Here is a 23,441-nt window from a genome sequence, read left to right as displayed (position 1 = left end):
GTTTGTTTTTCTAGTTTTCAGTTACAAGAAAAGACTATCTTCTCACTGTATTTTAAAACCAAGACTTGACTGAATGCAACAAAGACTCATCAGTTTTTTATCACAATCTTAATTTACAGAATCTCTGAAAAAAGTTCAAATACTGCCAACATATAAAGTAAGAATCTTTAGTAACAAGCATTTGCACTGTTGCTAACACTACAGTAAGCAGGTTTTCATTATCAGCAGAATTCAGGTAAAGGGGGCCAATACAGTACTGATTGAATGAAAAAAAAGCAAAAGCCGCTGGGAGTCATGCTATATAGAATCATTTATGTTGGAAAACACCTTAAAGATCATTGCATCCAACCGTTAGCCCAGCACTGCCAAGTTCATCACTAAACCAGGTCCCCAAGTGCCACATATGCACATCCTTTAAGTATCTCCAGGGATGGTGACTCTACCACTTCCCTGGACAGTCTGTTCCCATGCCTGACTACCCTTTTGGTGAAAAACTTTTTCCTAATATCCAATTTAAATCTCCCCTGGCACAACTCAAGGCCATTTCCTCCTGTCCTATCACTAGTTCCCTGGGCTGATGCCCCACCTTGCTACAACCTCCTTTCAGTTAGTTTTAGAGAGTGAAAAGGTCACCCCTGTGCCTCCTTCTCTCCAGGCTAAACAACCCCAGTTCCCTCAGCTGCTCTTAACGTGACTTACACTCTATAGGTTTCACCAGCTCTGTTGCCCTTCTCTGATCACACTGCAGCACTTCAATGTCTTTCTTGTAGTGGGAGGCCCAAAACTGGACACAGGATTCAAGGTGCAGCCTCACCAGTGCCACATACAGAGGGACAATCACTTCCCTGGTCCTGCTGGCCACACTATTTCTAATACAAGCCAGGATTCCATTGGCCTTCTTGGTCACCTGGGCACACCGTTGATTCATGTTCAGGCAGCTGTCAACCAGCATCCCCAGGTCCTTTTCCACTAGGCAGTTTTCCATACGAGAATGTCCACACATCAAATCAGAGTTTGTGAGACATACCTGCTCTCTGATGATGGTTAATTCAGAGACAATGTTTCTTACACTACTGTCTCTGTCTTTTTTGTCTTTTCCAAATGCTGGATTGTGTAAATTGACTTCTTTCATTGCCAGGAGATTTTGTCCATTATGCTTCCTAATCTATAAATAAGATATAACCTTTGTACAATTAATATAGGATGGGGATAGAAAGAATGTTATTGTGGCTATAGAATTAGTTTTCAAAGTCCAGGGCTTTCTCACAAACGTTATAATGTGTGTATGATGTGATTAATAGAAGAAACAGAGTCCCACAATAGAGATTAGCAGTACACTGCTGAACTTGCACAGTGTTTGAAGTGACATTACCTGTGCTCAGTGTTGCTTTTCAGATAAAACATGCTTGAATTTCTGTGGTTTTACACAGATTTATTAGCCTTTGTAATAGATAGAAATGCCATTTGTGGAAATGAACTAAAAGAAAGTAAAAGTAGAAAACCTAAGAGATATGCTGGTCAACCTTACAAATACAAGATGGAACAAACAAAATCACAGTAAACACTAACAACAAGCCCAGATCCATAAAGGCCTTTTTGCACCTACATTCTCCTACTGAAATTCAAAGGACAGTTCTGCCTAAAACAGGTATTAGACCCTCTTTGTGAAAACTCCCCTCAAATCTGTAAAATAATAGCAAAAGGGAAGTTTACCTTATATACACTTCCAAAAGCTCCACTGCCAAGGTGCTCTAAAATTGCATAATTTCCTATATATTTTGTGGGTGCCTTATTCTGATTCATACTCTCAATACTTTCAGCAATTTGCTTCAGTACATCCTCTTAGTCATAAATTAAATGACAAATAAACAAATATAAAATATTTCGTGCCTTTCTTGTGCTAAGAATGTGCAAGAATACAACTTCTTAAAGCTATGAAGGTTTAAGGTTTTTACTTACCTTTAACAAACTTAGCTTTGATGCCAACCCTTCGTAAGCTCTGATATCACACACATAATGTCCAATATCAATGAAGATTTCAAATAAGTCAGCTGGGAAAAGTCTACAAAGGTATAATTTTTTAATATATTTTAGAAACAGTAGCTATTAATCTACAGCAGAGACTTGTCTGTGTTTATTATTACAACTTACTTCAGAACATCCTAAATAATACACTTATTTTTTACTAATCTATTGAGACACTAGCCCTCTAACATTACAGACATAGCAGTTAAAGGACTTTTTAAAAGTCAGACTTCAGCCTCCACTGAGTTTCCAGTAATTTTCCTATTTTTTTTCTTACAGTATCTGAGTTTCTTCTTGTAATGCATTAAGTGATAGGATTAACAATTCTCTGCATTCAGAGAATGATGACACCCATATTAGAATTTTTGCTGAAGAAGTCTAGTCTAAAAGATGAAAAGGACTGAGAAAAGCAAAAGCTAACAGATAGTAGGCAATAATTGATTAGTTACATGCTGAAAAGAAGTTGTTTCTTTTTAATGTTCTGACAGAAGTAGAAATGCAGGAGATTAAGGCATTTGGAAAAATCAAGAGGGCAAATTGGCCCAGATTCTGCAAAAACCTGTCAGCAACCATGACAATTCACTACAAACTAGGGTACTTTCAGTACAAAATCTGCTTTTAAAAAATAAAATATAACACAAAAGTTATATTTGAATTTTAGTAATTTCTGATACATACTAAAAACATACTAGAAACACTATTGACAGGCAGAGCTCCTAAGCATTATGATTACTATTCTTATACCACAAATCACACTGTTATATTGCACATGGCCTTTGCAGCCAACCTGGTGAAACTGTCATCTTAGTAGTAAAAATGGGTAATTGATGAAAAACATTTTGTCCTTATTGATCGAAACCTTTCAACAACACTCCTAAGTAAAACAGCTTGATGCAAAGTCATTCCCATGTGAAGGAATTGAGGGCTCAGAGAAAAAATTTTACTGCTCCCAGTTAATTGCTACTATTGAGGGCTGCAACTTGCATCTGCTAGTCTTCAGGGCAGAAGTATGTTTTATCTCCAACAGTATTGAATCTGTCCTCAACATATTTAAAACGTTGATTCACAGGGGGAGAAGGAGCCCATGCAGAGCCAGGTTGTCTGGCATGCACACAAGTCCCCACATTGAATATCTAAATCTTGTAGACTCGCACTGATGCAGTGCAGGGTTGGCTATTTGTAGCTGTGGACAGGACAGAAATTGCCCATTGCTATTTCCTCCTGTTAATAATAAATTACATTTAAAAAATAGGTCTTTCTGATTGGACTTTTGAAAACTATCCTAAAGGAGTTTCACAAAACATTTGGTTACCGTACCTTTTGAAAACATGCCGATATCTTTCCATACTGAAGAGAAATCTCAGGGCTCTGAAAGCATAACACTACAACAGGAAAAGTACTACATTAATAAGAAATTTATACACAAATGGAAAAGCCACTGATAAACAACAAGGATTCCCCTCGACTTTACACATTGGTATACTTGGTATTTAAATGACTAGATAGATTATCTTATTTACCCGACAACAAAGGGAATAAAAATATATTAAGCTCCTCCTGTATTTTAAAAGTATGCTGGAATATTTAGGGAAAAAAAATGTTTAAAAAAAACGGTGACAATAGCACATGCTGAGGAACATTTAAATCTCAATCATCTCTTTTTGTTTGCAGATAGCTCAAGACTTGAGACTGATCTCCTCTCCAATGCTGAAAAAGGTAAATGTAATCAGTGGGTTTGTAATGTTGCGGTAGAAAAAGCATTTTGCATTTTTTCTGAAAAATACAGTGTAGAACACTGTAAGTTTTAGCAGGGGACAAAAAAATTAGAGTGAGAAAGAGAGAACACTCAATTTTTTAATCCTAAATTCATCATATTTACAGGGATCTTTATGTATCTCAGTTTCTATATTTATGTATCTTTGTTCCAATATGATCTTTTCTAAAGGAAGGTTATTTTTAAAACAGCCACTGGCAGGTAGCTAATATGTATGCTTTTATGCAACTCATCTTTAGTTTGGCTGAGCAAACAAAGATAGTCATGGAGTAAGATCACTAAGGTAGCATGGCAGAAAGAAGCTGACATTTAATCACTGAAAACATAGACAATGGGGCAGTAAAGAAACCAGACCACCATTCAAAAAATTCTAAGAAAAATACCTAAGAAATTAAAAAAGGGTATTTCAATAGCTGCCACTGTATTCCATAGCAGTAACAATGACAAAGGCAATACAGATGGCTGTGGGAGAATATGAATAAGGTTTCATAAAAATATACTTCTTAATGTTTACCCAAAACAGATTTAGCTTTCATATGTGATCATGAAGTCCATTATTAATTCACACTGGCTTCATGTTTAACCCAGCTACAGTTGCTTAGTAGCTCTTGTGAGTTATTTCCAACACATTCTGCTGCAATCTAAAAATCTCTGTGGGCATAAATTAAACTCCTTACAATTCTGTGAGGCAACTGTAGTGTGCATATGCTCCAATTCATTAGACTCAATGTTAGTTTCATATATCCTTTAGGAAGACTTTTATTTATCTCATCCTTAAGATGATTTAACTGAAATGCACTATAAAACTCTGTTGTAGTAGAAAGACACCTACTGCACTGAATCAGCTCCCCAGCCCTAATCTAGAAGAACTGCAATGAGAAAGATGACACTAGAACGAAACTCTTTTTTTGTGGAAATGCCTTCCCTTACTATTCAAGCACGCCTACCTGATTAGATAGTTGAGTAGCTATGTAACCATGTTAGTGTAAGGCTATGCCAGAACAAAGAGCAGGTAGGAGGCAGGATCCTGACTGCATCCACCTGTGCAAAGGACTTTCTCAGACTTGCCCAGAGAAGGGCAACCAGAGCAGCAGCAGCTGTGTTCATCCCCAAACCCCAGCCCACTACTTTCCTATAGCTTAGAGAGACACCCACATTTTCACAGAGCCTGAGAAAAGCTACCAGATAATTAATTACTACTGATAACCTTTAGCCTAAGTTGACTCAAACCAGTACATTTATGGGGGTAATGACATGCAAAACCAAGAGGCATTCTACGCTTAGTGGGTCTGTATTTATCCTACACTTACATTTTTTCTACTTCATGTGATTGTTTTCCTATATGTCATGTAACAGCTGCAGTAGAATGTTCCAGAAATAAACAGATATTAGTACAGTGTCAAATTTACAGTGAGTTTCAATGACAATGAAGGCACTACAAAGAAGATCTGATGCTGGGCAACCTGAAAAACTGGAGGAAAGACTATCACAAGAAAAATATTCACTTTCCTTTACACTATATAAGGTTTTAGAAACAAATCATAACAGAAAACCAGAAATTGAAGCACAATTTAACTTTTAGTTCGTGGGCCATTTGTTATTCCTGGGTTTGTTTTGGTGGAGGGGGTTTCCCCTTTAAGTATGACTTTTTTTTTCACTATAAAATAAACTTCAATTCATAAAAAATTCTCAGGAACTGTTTGGGACTTTCAATGTCCAATCATAATAATTACAGTTACCTGTAATAAACTGGCTTTTTCAGCATTCCTTTCTTTGTTGGGTAAAATCAGCTTTGCTATTGTATATATTCCATTTGCCTAGAAACAGAGAAAGGTCAATATTAATAGTGCTCCTTTGCACAGAAACCACCAATAAGAATCAGTGTTGCTTCAGATAAATCAGAAGCTAATACCAATAGACAGGTTCTCAACATCTAAAAATATAAGTTCAAATTACTTAAATCTACAAAAGAATTAAATCACTGTTCCATTTAAACTGATACTGCAAAGAGAGCTTTTGAACGGATAATGAAGCAATGCTTCCATCTCTGGAGGTGAAAGAAATTGCAGCAACAGATCTCCCATCACCATGTGAATATTCTGAATTGTCAGGAACAAAAAATCCAGTCTCAGTAAATACAAATTGGAGAAACACCAAAAGTGATAGCCTGAGGAGTCTGTGCCTTCAGCAGGATTTTGTGAAAACCATACTGATTTCAGCTTCCATTTTCATACAACCATGTGTCCTCCATTAATGTATCCACTGTGTTGGTCTGAGAGATGGGTCCTGGTTCATTTAGCTAAGAGTAGTGCTCCCAATTACTTGATAAGCTCCCTGTTGAAAACTCCTCTCTAGCAAAGTTGAAGGAAATATGCGCCAGCTCTGCTGAGGCTCTGTTGAAGTTTTTTTCATGTTTTCTTCAACTGTTCATGAAGGTAGACTTAAGCTAAGGTTTTAGATGGTGCAATAGAGCCATTGTATCATAAGCACATTCTATCTGCTACCAGAATTACTGCAGACTGCTACCAAGGCTGTAAGTTGAGGCAAGGAGACAAGACAGATGGGTAGAAGGCAATTGGTATGGCAGTCTTCGCGAACGAAGATTTGGGAAAGGTCATTACCCTTCGAGCCTGCGCAGTGGATTTTTTTAGGTGAGACACAGTGTGCGCTGAACTGAGCCCACCCTCTAATCCTGAGGTTCATCTGCCGGGGTCGAGCAAACTTGGACAGTGGCAGTGAGGTCCTCAGGACGTAGGTTTGTTTAGAGTGACCTCTTAGATGGATGGCCTTACAGGGCTGACGAGCTCCATCTGCCCGGGGGAGTTTTTCCCTGGCCTGGAATCAAACCCGGGTCGCAGTGGTGAGAGTGCTGCAACCTAACCACTAGACCACCACCGGCCCCCTGAAGGTAATTACAGCAGAAGCAAAAGGTTCCCAAATGCCTGAAACAAGAGTCCTTTGACACTAAATGGTATAAACCTTTAGAGGTCACTTAGATCGACTTCCTCAGCACATAAGTGAATGAGCTGCAAATCTTCTTCCTCTGTTTTTAACCCAAGTGAGTTCCTTCATCTTGCTCCCCATGCAACTCTCAAAGTTGTATTAGCACCGAGAAAGAAGGAGGATTTTAAATTACAGTGGCTGTTGTACGGTGGAACTCCAATGGAAATGAACATGCTTGAAGGTATGTCCTGATCTGAGAGAGGAATTGTTGGCTGGTGTTTTGACAAATGGAGAAGTCAGTGTCTTAACAGAATGATTAGGAGAAGTTAAGTTTGAAACATCTTTTCCCAGGCTGCACATTGTACCATCAATTTTTAAGAAATTTACTGACTACAGTTACCATGCATTGTGAGAGCAACACAGAAAACCTCTATGTTAAAATCATTTAATTTAAGCAAGTGATATTCTATTTTGATGAAATCAGACTCAGCCTAAAATGTATGTAGTTACATTGTTCAGATAAAAAGTTGTCTAAATTGTTTATTGATGATTTTAGTGCTTAAGAATCATAGAAAATATTTTTTTCTAGGCTTACTTTCATTCCTTTCCTGCTAACCAATAGTTTTGAAATATACACAAACTTATTTCCTGGTCATATTTAAGGATCCTCAGTTCCTTGAGGAATACTTCTAGTTGGGTTTTAGGCTAAGTTGAAGGCTTTGATCACTGAGTTAACATTCAGAGTGTAAGAGCTGGCTACAGGTTTTCATTGCTATTTATCTTCTAATTACTTTTATCTTTGACTAGGTCCGGAATACAATCCGGGATTTTAAGAATGGTTTACCCCTGGAGATGGAATGACAGGAAGTTATCTCAGAAATACAACACCCTTAAGAGAAGATAAATTGATGTGAAATAACACGTCAATTTTAAGCCGCATAGTTTGCTTTAATAAACTTCATGTAATTCAGAATTTGCATTTCTCAGTTAATTCTGTGACTACTCTTATTTACTATCCTGTTTCGAATATGAAAAAAGCACAGCAAGAGATGCCAACCAAAATGAACCTTGTCTGAATAATGCTGTTTATTCTTCCAGACAACCAGACACTTATTTTGATACCTTTGTGCTTATGTCTCTGTGTGTAACTCTATAAAGAAACAGAAATACTAAAGTTATAGAAAGGCATATTTTGCAATCTCTTAAATTATGATAGCGAACAACAACAATTAATTGAAATTATAAACTATAGTAGCTTACTTAAGTGAATAAAATCTTCCCTTCCTACCTGTACAACTTGGTAAGCATTAGTCTCATTGAGCACCAGCTCAGTAATCACAGCACAACAAGCTAGAATAAAAATTCAGATGTAACATTTAGGGCCAGATTCATACATATATTTGGATAATATGGTGGGGGTTAACCTTAGCAAAGGGCCAAATGCTCATCTAGTTGCTCATTCACTCCCCTTCTTTAATGGGACAGAGGGAGAAAATAGGATGGAAAAATGCATGGGTCAAGATAAAGACAGGGAGATTGGATACTAGATTTATTTCACATTGCCAATTCTTCAGAGGTAACATTTATGTAATTCTAGTAAGGATATTTTGCATTGTCCTTCTATAGTGATTGGAAAAAGACATGATCCTCCAGAAGGCTTTCAGAATGGGAAGTTGACTTCCTATTGAGAAATCTCCTCTAAAAGGAATTTGCTCCATAACTACTGAGGAATCCTAACCTGACTGGTAGTCTTTAGAATACCACTTTGAAACAGAGTTCCATCATAATCAATTCATGATTGATCTACCATAGCAAATTTGAATAGATGGAAAAACATGATCAAATAAAAATAATCTCAGGGTAAACCCAAAATTATACATACAAGATGTTTTTACAGGTGAAAAATATATCTAATTCCCATATACTTAATACTTCATGCTTTGCTTCTTTCTAACAAAACTATGCTTTTTGAAAATAAGTGCTGGTATTGCACATATGGAAATAAATACATCTGACTTGGTGCTCCTACTCCCTAAAGCAGGTATAAAATTTACAATTTTGAAATATTTTGAATGTTTTTGTGTAAATGTATGTAAAGACATAACAGAGGATTAGACCTTATAAACCTATCCGCCTGAAATGAGAAAGTATTTTCTTGCATCTCCTCAGGACTCAAATCATCTGACAAATGAAGATCCTGGATTGTCCCTGCTGCATTTGCACTAGATAAACTTCTAACTGAAGAGGGATCAGAAAAAAGATTTCTTTCCCTGGAAGAAAAAAACAAAACAAAACAAAAATCAAATTATAAGTGTCTTGATATGTCTTTGTTAACCATTTCTGAAGTTCTGAAAATTTGTATGTTTTTCACTAAATTAGCTAATACACTTTGAAAAAGCAAATAAGCCTTTAAGCAGAAAACTCCTTTACCATGTTCATCAATTATATTCACAATTCTAGCTCACTAAATAGGTGTCTAATTAATTGGGAAACTAAGTAGACAGTAATGACATATTTATGATTTATTCGTTATTTAGTTTATACACCAAAAATATGAAAAACACCTGAAGGATGACAATGAAATACGAAAAGTTGAAAAAAAAATATTGCTCACTCATTATGTTCTAAAAAGCCTTTTAAATTCTGCAGGCATCATACAAAGCTGAACAAACCAAAGATGCTATTTAATGAAACAGGGCTTGGTTAAATATATCTTAAAATATCAAACAGTCTCATACAATTGCCATGAAGTTGAGGACTGAAAACTTACCCCTGTAATATATGAAGGAGCTGCTTGATTCCACCCCAAATCCGAATTTCCACACTAATCTCAGGATCTTCACAAACCTGTGCCAGAATCCAAACTATACTCCTCAGAAGTTTGATATGATCAGAATGGAGTAAACTGAGCAAGACTGGAACTCCTTCATACATTTTTACTTGCTCTTTGACTCGTGACTCTGCACAAAGGAGTCATAGCAACTCTGCTGTGAGCCTAAAAAACCAAAATTAGCAAGAAATTTTAACAATAACTCCATAATTACTTTGTATTGTCAGATATCAAAGGGGAAAAAAAATCACATAAAAAGTTTAAGAAAGAAGAGGTCTCCTAAAAAAAAAAGAAGTTAAAGAAAACGTCTTATAGTCACTGCAAATTGGTTAAAGTCATTGTTTAACAAAAAAAAAGAAGACAATGGTCCAAATTTTCACAAAGGATGAAATTACATTTACATTGAGTATGACTGTCAGCATAGGCAACCGGGCATATACAGCCAGGATGGGAGGTGGCCAGGTGGACTGCAGTCATCCATGGTACCACCTTCTTGTTAATGGCATTAGTACTGCCAATAGCACCAACTGCATGAACTTGGAAAGTCCATTTGTGGAACTCACATAACCTAGTTCCACAGATAACACAAATAAGCATGATTCTTCTCTAGTATGGTTTGAACATTATGTTTAGAAAAGTGATTGGACATATCCTTTAAAAGGCTCATACAAGATTTTCTTTAATTTCACTTCAATTTAGGTGGAATTTCCACAGAAAATATGCTTAAGGATATCTATTTTCATTTAAAGCAAGAAAGGTGCACGTGTGTTTGATGAAACATATGAATTCAGGTTCATAACTAAATTTAAAATTATCCTTAACTAGTAATGAACTTCATCAGCTTTCTGTGTACATTCAAATTCTAGTTTTTATATCCAACATTTGGTTAACATATAATCTAAATAGTTTTCAAACCCACAAACTAAATAAAATCTCTTGATATATTCAATTTCTTTATCCTTAGTAATATATAAAATAAATTATATGTGCAAAATAATTAAGCATGAAATTTTAAAAATCTCTTCAGAATTTTAAATGTGGTCACACATTATCAAATTTGAAAGTCTTTTGGTCTTCTACTGAAATATATATATGTGATGCTCAGCTAGCAGTCTTAGCTGAGATGAAAGGACACTTAAAGAGTTTTCACATTCTTAATGAAAGGATGTGGGGTCTGACCCAGCCCCTGGTATAAACTACAGCAGCTACAGCTCTTGCAATTTTACTAGTTTATATTGGGCATCCCAGGGACTGTCAGAGTTCATCATGCTTTCCATCCAACCACTCATGTCTGCCATGAGCAAAGAGGAGACACAGCAAGAAAAGTGACTGCTATCACTTTATTGTAACATTGCAACTCATTTGGACTGCACTGGAGGCCACCAGCGGAGAGAGAGCAGATGGCTTACAGCGGAACTACTGGAAAAGATTTTGTTATATCAATATCTGACTGAAAATACAGAGATATTTCAGTGTCCTGAGTAAACTAAAGTGGTACATTATCTAATTCCTCTAAATAAATGTGTCCCTAAATGAAAAAGTCAAAATAAATTTTAACACAATTAATCCACAAACCAAGTCTCACCTTTTAGAAAGAAAATCGTATTCATGTAATATCACCACCAAGTTCTCAACAATGGTGAGCTCACTTATCTTCTCCCTACATTCTGGACTACAAATGATTATTCCTGGTATTTATATCGGATGAAATTATATGAAAAACATGCATTGCTCTTTAGTTTCTCTCCTTACACATTTGATTAATTTTTTTTTAATCAAGTCTTAATTAACAATATCATATTGCACACACAAACACTTAAAGCCACAAATATACATTGGGTGAAGAGTAACAGTTCAAAAATTTCCAATTTTACCAGTAGAAAAAAAGTAAATGTAAATGCATAAAAGTAAAGACACAAATGTATTTTGTTTCTTACTAGAAATTAAACAAATGAGGTACATTTTTAGAAACAACCACAATTTCCATGAACATTTGTAATATACTCCAAACACTTTCTTGCCTAGTCCAAATGTAACACATTTAATTCAGTGAAGAAACTTAAATGGAAGTTGAAAATGTATGTATAATATCATTTAAATTAATATGGACATTTTAAAAAAAAATTAAACTGGGTCAGAATGCAAGAATTTTGGGAAGTCTGGAAGACAACAGAACAACAATGTAGAAGAAGTATTTTTTTTTTCTATAGAACTACTATAGATGAAAGATGCTCTATCTTTCTTTTCCTTTTTTTCCCCCTCCACAACAGGATAAAAGCGTTATCTTTATTTAAACACTAATTCATGAAAGGAGGGTACATATACATAGATTTGAGTGCATGCTTTTATTATTTACTCCACTGAACAATATTATACCTGATTATTGTGAGGCACTGTTAGATTAACCTCAGGACAAATACTTTTATATGCAGAAAGTCAGTAGGAATTCCAGAACCCTGCATAAGAATCTCAAAGAGAGGTCCTATGACTCCAGTCATGCAGAGTTCTCCACATGAGCAAAAAGTCTGCTGCGAGGACCAAAGTTTCTACTTAGTTTCTCATACTTCAGTATAAAATTAAGAACATTTCATAGATCTCCAGAAAACAAAGATTCATTTTGGAAAAAAAAAAACAACTCTACAGCAGTTTTAAAATTGTGTCAAGAGAAAACATTAATTACAGCACATGAAGTTGAACCTACCTTTCTGCTAGGTTAATCAGAGCAAGGAGGGCACCCAAAAGGACATTGCTGTCTCGGGCACATAACAAATTTACTAAGGTCTGGAAAATAAAACATGAAACAAGGTAAGTAAACATAAAGCATAATATTTTCTTTTACAACTCAAAACGCATATAGAAATATTTATTGAAAAGTAAAAATTAAGATACCAAATCCTTTCACAGTATGTTAAAAGTCTTAGGTACGTTCAAAGTACGCTTAAATAAATGTCTTAGAATACACCTAGTTTTAGGACAAGCAAGGACATTTCTTCTCAAACTGCAATTAGCATATCTTTTGACTGCTAAAGCATCTGTCTAACTTAGACCATTGTAAAAATTAGTTTCTGCGTAAGACATTTCAGAACTCTAAATCACGCCTCCTGAAGCAAACCGTTAATATATAGCTTATATTTAAACAGCACAGTAATTTAAGGCCCTGCCTGTATTTCTGTTCATGATTTATATCTAAAGTAAACTTCATATTTGTCTAGATTCTCTAAAAACAGGTTGTCTGATATTATCTGATCAGAATTGCCTATGTTTTTCTGTAGCATGATAAAATCATAAACCCGAGTTAAAATTATTTCAACCTCTACTGTTTCTCAGTTTAGCCACAAATCAGCAATGGTTAAATACAGATCCTTAGACTAATGGTAATGTATAGCATTATGCCTGGGTTGTCACTGTCTAGCTTGACACTATTCTATTTAGAATACCTCACAAGTGAAAAATCATAGCAGAAATTTATATAAAAAGTAACTAAAATATATTTATATTTTAAAATTATGTAAAACTATTTGTATCATAGTAACGTGTAGCTCAGGACAGTGTAAACATGAGTACCAATTTTTATATGAAAGAGTTTAGTCCAAACATTTAAATTTATCTCAAACAACCAATAACCATGTATCAGACCAATTAACTAGTATATCTCTCAAATAACTAGTATATCTCTCAAACACAGAGATTATTTCACTTTACAAGCTTGACAAGGTAAGGAATTTAATCCCACCTAAGTCAAATCTGAAAAGCATAAGTCATTCCATTAAGTAGCTAATTACATATAATTAGTAATTTTATAAAGCACTTACTTTATGTGCTCCACTTGCTATGACCCATTCCCTTTGATTTTTAACAGCAGCAAGCTTTTGGAAAATGTCTATGGAACAAAAGAAGTTAAATAAATTGAATCTTTACCATTTAATATTTTCATTTTACTAGTTAGATAATAAAGCAAAATACTGCATAAGTTCTTTGAACCGTGACTAGCTAATTTTACTCTTCCAGTTCAATGCATAAAGAGGTAATAATTTCTAAAATACTTAAATGTAGAAAAACAAAATATATTTTTCCACAGGAATTTCAGTTTTTATTTGTGTGCTGATGCCTGCAATGATTCTAGTAGTATCTTACTTAATGACCACCTCAAGTATTCTCAACGTTTTAAGCCTCACACAAAAAGTTGTAAGTAGCCTTATCACGTCTGTTATCAGCTATAACACTTACATGTCATGTTGACCAACTTGTCTACGTTATGCTGCTCCTCTCCATAATTGAGACAGCTATTTGCTACTGTTTCCATATACTACAAGAAGAGAAAAAATAAAGAATACCAGTAAAAAAAGTTTTAAGACTTCATAAACCCAGAATGTTATGCACAGAAATAGCCTGTAGGTGGTGCATCTGTCTCATGAAAAAATGTTCTGTGATGCAATAGTATATAAGGACAGATGCTTTGTACAGTTTTGTACACTAATGAAAAAGACCACACCAATGGCTTATGTGCAGAGTACTGGACTCTCTTTGTTCCATAAACCAGGAATATATGGACACTGCTTTTTGCAGTGTATTTCGTTCCAAACATAATAAACTGACATGCAAACATAATGGGCAAGGGTATATGAGGAATTCTACCTGAGCTAGATTTTCAATTCCACCCAAGCTGTGAAGCATTTCCTACGGGAAGATGGAAAAAAAAATTAAAAATCAGTCAAAATATGGAAAATGCCAGAAAAAGAGAACACTAGAACATAAATGCTTTGTTTGTCCTGGAAACAAACTTTGTTTGTTTATTGAGAAATTCTGACTCCAGTGGTCAAAGTCAATGGACGCTTGAAATGCTTAGCACCTTCAGAGTTAAGAATTACTTAAAATAAGTAGATAAAAACACAGAAGTGAAATTTTAAAGGTTTTAAAACTGTGGCTTTCAGTTTACTTCACTTACTACATTATGGCAATTTTACATATTTATATGGTAAAGTCAAGTACAGAGCCTAGGGCTCAGTGGAATGACCCATCCATCTGTTGGGAGATTTACAGTTTCTTTGTTAGGGTTAGCAACAACAGATCCTACATAAGAAATACCAGAAATTGAGCAAGTTATGCAGTAACAGTGCAAAATCACTCTCGGAATCTGTTTGTTTGCAAATCACATCTTCACATACAGAAATATAGGCACATACATATAATAAGTATGCATTCATAAGAACAAATGTCTTTATATATAAGCACCAACAGAGCTTATATGCATGATGCTTATATGCATTCTCCTATCCAAGCAAGAAACAATATTTTGACATACTGACCTGATAGCATGGATCCCTTATTAATAATCTCAGGCAGATCAATACCCTAAGAAAATGGGTGGATGGAGCTTGAATAACCCACTCACTCCCTGTAAAAGAAATATTCAAAACATTAACCAAATTCAATAAAATAGCGTTTAAACAAATAAAACAGTTTGATTCGGGAATCAATTGACTAGAAGATTAGTGAGCTACAACAACTGTTCAACATACTATACCATAGAACTTTTAATACTGTTTATATTCAAACCTAGTAGCAGCTATAAATAAATTCATTTCATTATATGAGCATTGCCAGCCATCACTTATTATCACTGAACTGATGCAGGAAAGTACATGCTTATCTCTAAGAACAAATTGAGTGTGCTCTGATATAAAGATACTTTAAGTGTTTGGATCAAGGCCCAAAAAGGCAGAAATAAGAGAGAAACCACACAGCAAACTTCAGTGCACAAAATGCACTTATGTAAAAATATGTATGCTATAGAACTAAAAATAGCTATAGTTCAAATGTTCTTGAAATAGGATTGTATTTCCACGTAGAACTTCCCCCTTTATATTCCTCCATACAGTTCTCCAGCACAAGGCTTGGCAGAAAACACAATCAAATTTGCAGATTTGCACAAAGCACCCAGGGGCAGTAATCCTGCATAAAATACCAGTAACAGAATCACAGTTTCCATTGTCTGTTGAAGGTATATAACCCCATCTTACTATTTAAAATAAACCTAAAATTAGACATCTTTGCTGTGTGTTTTTGTTGTTGTTTTAACTGAGAGGATAGAATTTGTTTGGATAAATTTCCAAAAAACAGAAGAAGTTTATGGGACATGTCAGTTCTCTTCCTATTTTATCATTTGCAGTTAGGAATTATGCCAATAGCTAAAAATACTTTGATAAAAATAAATGTTTTACAAATAGATGCTAACAAAATCTCAGGCCCTCTGCCAATATTCTGCCTCAAGAAATACTATTTTTCATTATGATTCCATAATTGGCATCTTCAGAACAGCACAAAACTTTCTTGGAATAAAAACAGCAACCATATACCTGTGTGCAAAATTTGCAGGCCAGGTTTTAAAGTGACCTGAAGATATTGCCATGGTGGACAGTCATTCTCATTAACATTTGAGAGCCCCTTCTACTATGGTGACATTTACAACACACACTACTAGATACGCCAGTGTATATCCACCTTACACCAGCAGGATTTTTTCAACCTCAGTTATGCACCTTATCCCAACTACTTAAGCTAAGCTGATCACAGTCTTCTTGTCAACAGAACTACCTGCAACCAGGACTTCTGCACGCACAGTGATGCCAGTAAGAAGGGGTGATTTTTTCTTGCACCCAAACAACATTGTTATGCCAGCCAAAGCATGTAATGCAAATCAAGGTGACAGTCTATGGTTCTGACACAAAGAAATGGAAGTAGTTCCAAAGAGAAGACATGGGGTTTACATACCCACTAAGATACGCTTGTTTCATTAATCTTACCTGGGTGCTTTCATTTTTCATAAAAGAGGTTCATTTTGCTATATCATTATTAACAATAAGGATCACCAAAGAAAACCAAAATATAAGCCAAGCATGCCACAATGTAAAAATAGAACTTGGGAATTCACAGCGTAAGCTACTCTTAGATTTTCTGGTAAATGAAGCTGAGACACTGACCTCCCACGGGTGAGTACTGAGTTCACGTGCAAAAAAGAGGCACTGAATTTATAAATCACTTAAATGATCAGTTTTAAATTCACTGGCACTTATATAATCAATTATGAGATCCCTAGTTCCCCAGGTAGTTTTGAATAAAGGTCCAAGCAAGCTATGCGATTTTTTTAAGTTCCTCTGTAAATTCTAGCAGTTACACATTAATATTTTCAAATGCTCTAGGATTCCTCCTTTAAGCTTCTGTACCATTTAAAGTTTTTGTTGGAAAATATATTTGGGCTTTAAAAAATAAAAATACAACACACTGCAGTGGAGTATAGTAAAAGAAATCCTGAAAAATGTTTTTTTTTCACAGAAAATATCTTTATCTGCCCCCACTATTTTTTTAAGGTCTTTCACTTTTTCCTTACTTAAATGAGAGCAGCATAAGAAAGGGATTTCCCTTTCTAATCCTATAATACACACAAGTACAAATAAATATGAACAAGTGGCACAAACTCATCTGAATTTTACGACTGGCCTGTCTATAAAGGTAAGCCGTTCATAAAATACAAATAAAATCAGTAAAATAAATTAGGAAAGCAAATCGTAGATTCCAGATACTAGATATGGATAAATGATCAAGGAAACATAGCAGTTGTTAGAATTTTGGTCAACCAATTTTTATCATATACTCAGTTCTTCTTTACTCTGTCCCACTAACCTGTGCATTTGCTCCCCAAAACCAATACAGAAGTAGTTGTTTAAAATTGAGATTATGAAGAGATGTGCAGCGGGTGGTTTCCACAAAGAGTTGTACTGTTGAAACACATATGCCATATACATTGTTGAAACAACATGAAATATTATACATGCATCTTCATTCTTTGCTTAAGGCAAGAAAGAGTGGACCTCCTTCTCGGATATGAATGTGTTCGATATACTGACCTGTGGGTAAGTCTGTTCTTGACTAAAGCCATAAAGATCTTGAAACAGCCTGTGTTTGGGACATTCGCTAAAACTTCTCTCATTCTTGTAGGTCACACTAATGAGATCAAAAAAAAAAAAAGGAAAATGCTGAATTGCAAATTAACTTGTCACAAGATAATTTTAGTTTGCCAAAAAATGACTTTAGCAAGAAAAAATAAGAAATGTCATATCAGCAGTTAACATGGAATAACACAATTTCAGATTGCCAGACATTAACAGTATGGAAGAACAGTCTTTCTCACGCATACTTTGGGACTATTATAATGGTATAAGTTTTCCAAATAAAGAAATGATCACTATTTAAAATGAGTATAGTAACTCTCAACAGTATACTCTGTTGAGTGGGAGTAAGTGTTTGAAACTTACAAAGGCAGAAACATTCACAGTTAGGTTTAGAAAGTTAAAAATACATCATTCGTGTCTCAAATACTGGGTTAATATCAAAATATAAGTAATAAACATAAGTACAAATATAAATGCCTTCAACACCTCAATAAGCTTTAGATACCAGAATATAAAGATACTCAGAGAAACAAGTGTGCCATCATATTAGCTTTTTTTTATTTTTACCTAAATTTTTCAAGCTCAGCAGCTTCTGTTGATTCTTGCCATTGACCACTGGTTTCTTGTTCCTTGCTTTTCACATTTTTACAAGCTCTTGTCACACTGGATTGAACACTTTCAAAATACATAGCTGGAAGCTAAGGAGGAAAGGGATAGTCATCATTAGGCAAACACTGCATTTTAAGTTTTATGAGAATATTATCCAGTAAAAGTACCTTTTCCCAAGTTCTGACTTGAACTTCAGACCTATAACTTCCCATCATAAAATACGCACAACCCCTTCAAAACAAAACTAAGGTGGCAGAAAACTGACGCAAAGCTAGACCAGAAAACAAGTACATAAACAAAATGTGAAGAATGGTGTCTTTTAAAATTTATAATAGCAAAACTCAACAAAATATGCGACACACGCTCATTATCTATGCTCCTTACCTGTCCCAATTCTACACTTGCACAGCCTTCACATTTATTTTACGTTGCGGAATTCACATGTCTCAGCTTTTGGCTCAGAAACAATTCCAACCACGTAGAAAGTGCACAACTCCTACCTCACGCAGATGAATCCTTAAGGCATTTTGTCATATCTTTTTACAGAATAGAAAGGGAAAAAATGTTCTGGCATTCCGAAGACACACACCCATCATCACATATTGGTTTTCTTTGCTTCAAATGGCAAATACAAGCTTCACTAAGTGAGTTGAGGTTAAGGAGACTTTATTGTGTTCTGTAAGTTTCATGCATTGATATTTATGCTTTGAATATTTTTAGCTGAAATGTTATTCTCCAAAGTCAAACTGTTTATGGTTAAAATGCTGATCTTATTTTATATTCTTTAACACTCTCCCCTTTGTTGTAACTTACACATCTCTAAGCCTACCTTCTTGTGACATTGTGGCAGGGCACGGAGGAGAACAAATCTGTTAGACTACTTGACTATATGCAACAACAGCTGCATAAAACCTGCTCAAGATACAAAATGAAGTTATTTTTTCCCCATTAAAATAAAAAAGATATAGTGTAGTAAGATGAGAAGAGGAGCAGTTTCATTCTTTTACCCGTTCAAAATGGGATTTGTCCCACACAGTAGGTCTAACATTGGAAAAAAAAAAAAAAGTTTAATCATAATAGAACACGATGTTCTAAGTATATGCCACAAACCATAATCACCATTAATTAGAATTCTAAAGCATGTTTAATAACAGTTATTGAAAAATACCTGTTGGTTCCTTGACTGAACATTCAAGAGAGACTGAAGTTTTTTCAGGTCAGAATAATCCCTAGGAAAAAACACGATAGCATAAAGACATGTGCTAATAGTTACATAAAAGTATTTCCATAAGAGTAAGGAAGGTCAACAAGCAACAATGCTACTGGCAGAAAATAAAGTTTTCTGGTGTTGCCTAGTGTCCCCATTTTGTGAATTTACAAATTCTCCAGAATGACTTAAATCAACAAAGGTGTAAATAAACTTTGTGACCAGAGTAACAGTTGTCATGTTTACATTGCATTTCAAATTAAAGCATTCTGCTTTGGCAGCCAGTGCAAATTCCACGCGAGTCTTGCTGAAGTTCAAAGTAAAACGTCAGATACTATACCTCATAGAGATCCCATGAGGTTTTTTGTCTGTTGCTTTTTCTGTGCTCCTCAACTTTTTGTCCTGATCAGGCATTGTGTATTACGATCATCATTATGTGGCTAAAAACTCATTTCCTTAAAAATAAAGTAGACACAAAGAATTATATCATTGCAGCAAAAGGAACACATGTTTACTTAGAGAACCAACTGACAGAACTTTAAGAAAAAAAAAACAGCTTTACCATTTTCTCAGCATGAAACCTTGGGCATTACATCAGGATATCCTTTAGAATTCCAGATATTAACACATGGGTAGATAATACTGGCTGTCTTGCTATTGCATGTATTTTTATTAGGATTTTTCCTCTTCTTTTCCTCTTATTTCTCACCATGGATTGGCTATTTATGTCACAGCAGTGCTTACAGCTAACATCAAGGTTGTCAAAAACAAGCTGTTGTCCAGACAACAGAGAATATAACAGTTTTATCGTCCAAATAAACAAGTTGAACAAAGGGTAGAAAAAGGAGGTATCTTACAAATAAATGAGATGCATACAGCAAGTCGAGAGAGGTGATTCTCCCCCTCTACTCTGCTCCCGGGAAACCCCACCTGGGGTACTGCATCCAGCTCTGGGGCCCCTGGCAGAAGAATGACATGGACCAGTTGGAGTGAGTGCAGAGGGGGGCTATGATTCTTTACTGTGAGGGTGGTGAGGCACTGGAACAGGTTGCCCAGAGAAGTAGTGGATGCCTCGTCTCTGGAAGTGTTCAAGGTCAGGTCGGACAGGACTGTGAGCAACCAGACATGTAGACTTGGAACTAGATGATCTTGAGGTCGCTTCCAACCCAAACCATTCTATGAATCTACAATCATTCTGCCAAAGAATAACAGAAATTTTCAGTAGTTTAGAACTAGGTCTTCTGAATTCTCAGCTGAATGCCTTATACCAATAGTGTCCGCATTCCTTGCAGTGGGACACACAGCTTATTTCCACAGACAAGCAGAGCTCAATTGGCCGTTACCATGTATTAAATTCCTGCAGTCAAGCATACATGTAGGTCTGACTTCCCACAAAAGCTCTCAGCTAGTCGCTGGCACAGCATACATTTGTTCACTGAAAATCTTATAAAGCCCTAGAAAGAGACAGAAAGATACAGAAAGAGTATATTCAAGGGGAATCTCTTGCTGCCACAAAAGTAATTATATTGATGCAGATCCTGTTCTCAGTGAAGAAAAAAAAAGGATGGTCAGGAACAGACTGAGTTTGTAAAATTATCCTAGAGAACTGGATACAGCTGTAACATTGGTAGAGTATTTCCAATTTAAAAAATGAGGATATAATTCCACTGTCTCATCCTTTCTACCCATTTTACTATTGTTAAATACAGACCGTTTGGATGATGCCTTTGGTGTCTCTTTAATATAATTTTCCATATGAAACATGACAGCCTCCTGCAGTGTAGAATTCTATTACTGATTTTTATTCCTTTTCCTCATAAAGGTAAAGAAGAAGAAAACCAGTCAGGAAACAAAAGCATTTGTAAACTACCAGAAAGAAGCTGCTTCTTCCCAAATGAACATATTTTTTCCAGCTATACAATTTTGCATCACAGAAGTACCCAAACTGCAACTGCTGACAGTATGAACTCATGCACTGTATTAAATCACTCTGGGAAGTGGCCTGTAAGCCCAGTTCATTCATTTCTAGTCTTCTGAACAAGCCTTTATCCTACCACTAGTCCCCACATAGAGAACGATTGATCTGGATCCACAAGAAATCTCTCTCTCTCTCCCATGCATCTACTCAACAAGGTTATTAAAAAACACCTCAGAACACTTCTGTGGCAGCAGTTATTACCAAGGAATTAATATAAACAGAATCTGTTCTAATAGTCAGTAGACAAAATTCTTGAGTTCAGATTAAACCAAATGCAGCTAGCTCGAAGCATTTATTTCCTCTGCTTCAAGAGCATTAAAAGTTAAGAGAAGACACGTACACTGTCTTAAGCATGGTTAAGAGTCCTCGTGAGAATTTCCATGTATTGTTTTAATGATGTTCTTATATCATCTCCCCAGTACACCCGTCTATTTGGGACATTATCGAGGCATGACACGATGCAATAAGCACCTCACATTTGTACAGTAGGAAAAAGTGTGAAACTCACAAACTGTCAACTTGATCAGGAGTACATTTTCACAAAGAACAGATTTCAACCAATTAAAGAACTACCAAACAAAACCACACACAAACAACTTTTCCATGACCAAACAGAGTTAAATTTTTAAAATTTTCAGCATCCCATGAAAAAAAGTAACCCTTGGGTTAAATCTCTAAACCACAAACAGCAGGATTCCCAGTATGGCTAGGATTTAATCCAAAATTGTTAAGTCTGTGATTATTTACATTTTGCAGCTGCAGACCAACCTTGCTTTAGGGCTGCCAGTCCAATGCTTTTGCTGTTTACTGTACCTTGGTAAAGATGAAACAGAGGAACAGCTGACTAATATTTTTAAGGTCCATTGCCATTACAGATCCAAAAGTCTCTATACAAAATTGAACCTCACAAACATCAAGTCAAATTCCCTGCACTGCTGCCTGAAAATGAAGGGATGTAGTTCACTCAAGGATAGAGCCCTCACCCAGCCCTGAGAACTCACCCTGGTATTACCTCTATTTCATAGAGACAGATCTCTCTGGTCTGTCAGCAGAGCATCACCATAGATGCACAGCTCACTGGACTGGGAAACCTGATTCAGGTTATGAATAAACTCTCCTATTTTAACCCCTATGACCTTGCAGCTTGTCCCCAAGTACTTCTGTTGTACAAGGGCAAGGACAACATCCAGAAAGGAGCATTTATCCATGCAGCTTAAAGTGCTGTGCCCTTCAGCTTTACTACAGAGATTAAACCCATTCATTAACAGCCACCTGCTGATGAAAATAGCTTTCCCCTTTCCTTCCCTTCCCAGCCTCAGCCACTGTCCTCTTCTTCAGCTGATGTGACCCAACCTGAGCCAATTTAGAGAAAGGGAACAATATGCCTCCCTTCAAGTATAGTAACTCTTCTACCATTTTAATTCACTGTTACAGTAGCCTGATGAGTATCTCTGCTGACTGGCAGGAAGGCACAGAAAGTCTCTTTCCTCAGTCATTAAATCAGGTAGGTATATTAGCACCACACCCTGAGTGAGGGGTAGACAAAAGGAAATAACCCCCTCTTTTCATTCTGTCAGCCAAAAACCTGAGAGAAAACAGACATTAAATATTCCTTAACTATTCTCACACTTATTTGACTTTCTTGAAGTTGCTGGATAAGTTCCCACCCCTCTGTTTCTTCTTTACTCATGCCAGTAGAAATTTCCATGAAGCCAGGCTATTCACTATCCTCATAACTATCCCCCTGCTATTAAGCCAGCCATGAGTAATGTGTAAGAAACAAACCAAACAACACTCACTTAGGTTGTGCCAGAAAAAAAATGGGATCAGACAACTCTTTAAAAGAACAGAAACACATTAAAAGGAAAATGTCTTTACAGTCTTATTTCATTCCATTTAAAACAATGAGAGCAATATTAATTAATTCATTTTAACTGGGGATAATTACATGTAATTAGTTATGTTCATTTAATTCCATAGGAAGGGAGATGCATTCTGATAGCACTGGAATGCAGGATAGGACAAGAAATGCTCCAAGAATCCTGTCAGAAATGAAAGAATCCACATGATGAGAAACAGGAGACAAAGGAATTATCCCAGACTTGATCTGTGGCCCAATCCAGTAT

The 23,441-nt window shown here is 35.8% G+C and overlaps 1 protein-coding gene across 1 annotated transcript in view; it reads right to left on the bottom strand.

Moving 5' to 3' along the window:
- The window catches only part of NEK10 (NIMA related kinase 10), a 91,924-nt gene that overhangs the window by 66,926 nt on the left and 1,557 nt on the right, over positions 1-23,441 (bottom strand). The window contains 19 exon segments of the mRNA XM_039387245.1: positions 1,028-1,165; positions 1,714-1,841; positions 1,956-2,062; positions 3,343-3,407; positions 5,539-5,616; positions 8,031-8,092; positions 8,873-9,012; positions 9,513-9,737; positions 11,158-11,244; positions 12,274-12,353; positions 13,385-13,452; positions 13,800-13,878; positions 14,208-14,249; positions 14,879-14,959; positions 17,473-17,512; positions 17,514-17,573; positions 18,089-18,219; positions 19,299-19,359; positions 19,678-19,792. Of these exon segments, the coding sequence (XP_039243179.1) occupies positions 1,028-1,165; positions 1,714-1,841; positions 1,956-2,062; positions 3,343-3,407; positions 5,539-5,616; positions 8,031-8,092; positions 8,873-9,012; positions 9,513-9,737; positions 11,158-11,244; positions 12,274-12,353; positions 13,385-13,452; positions 13,800-13,878; positions 14,208-14,249; positions 14,879-14,959; positions 17,473-17,512; positions 17,514-17,573; positions 18,089-18,219; positions 19,299-19,359; positions 19,678-19,751 (1,746 nt within the window). The 5' untranslated portion in view covers positions 19,752-19,792.

The sequence above is a fragment of the Pipra filicauda genome, unplaced genomic scaffold (genome assembly GCF_003945595.2).
Source record: "Pipra filicauda isolate LSUMZ 115617 unplaced genomic scaffold, ASM394559v2 scaffold545_size329813_pilon, whole genome shotgun sequence".
Lineage (NCBI taxonomy): Eukaryota > Metazoa > Chordata > Aves > Passeriformes > Pipridae > Pipra > Pipra filicauda.
This window is presented reverse-complemented; position numbering and strand designations above follow the sequence as displayed.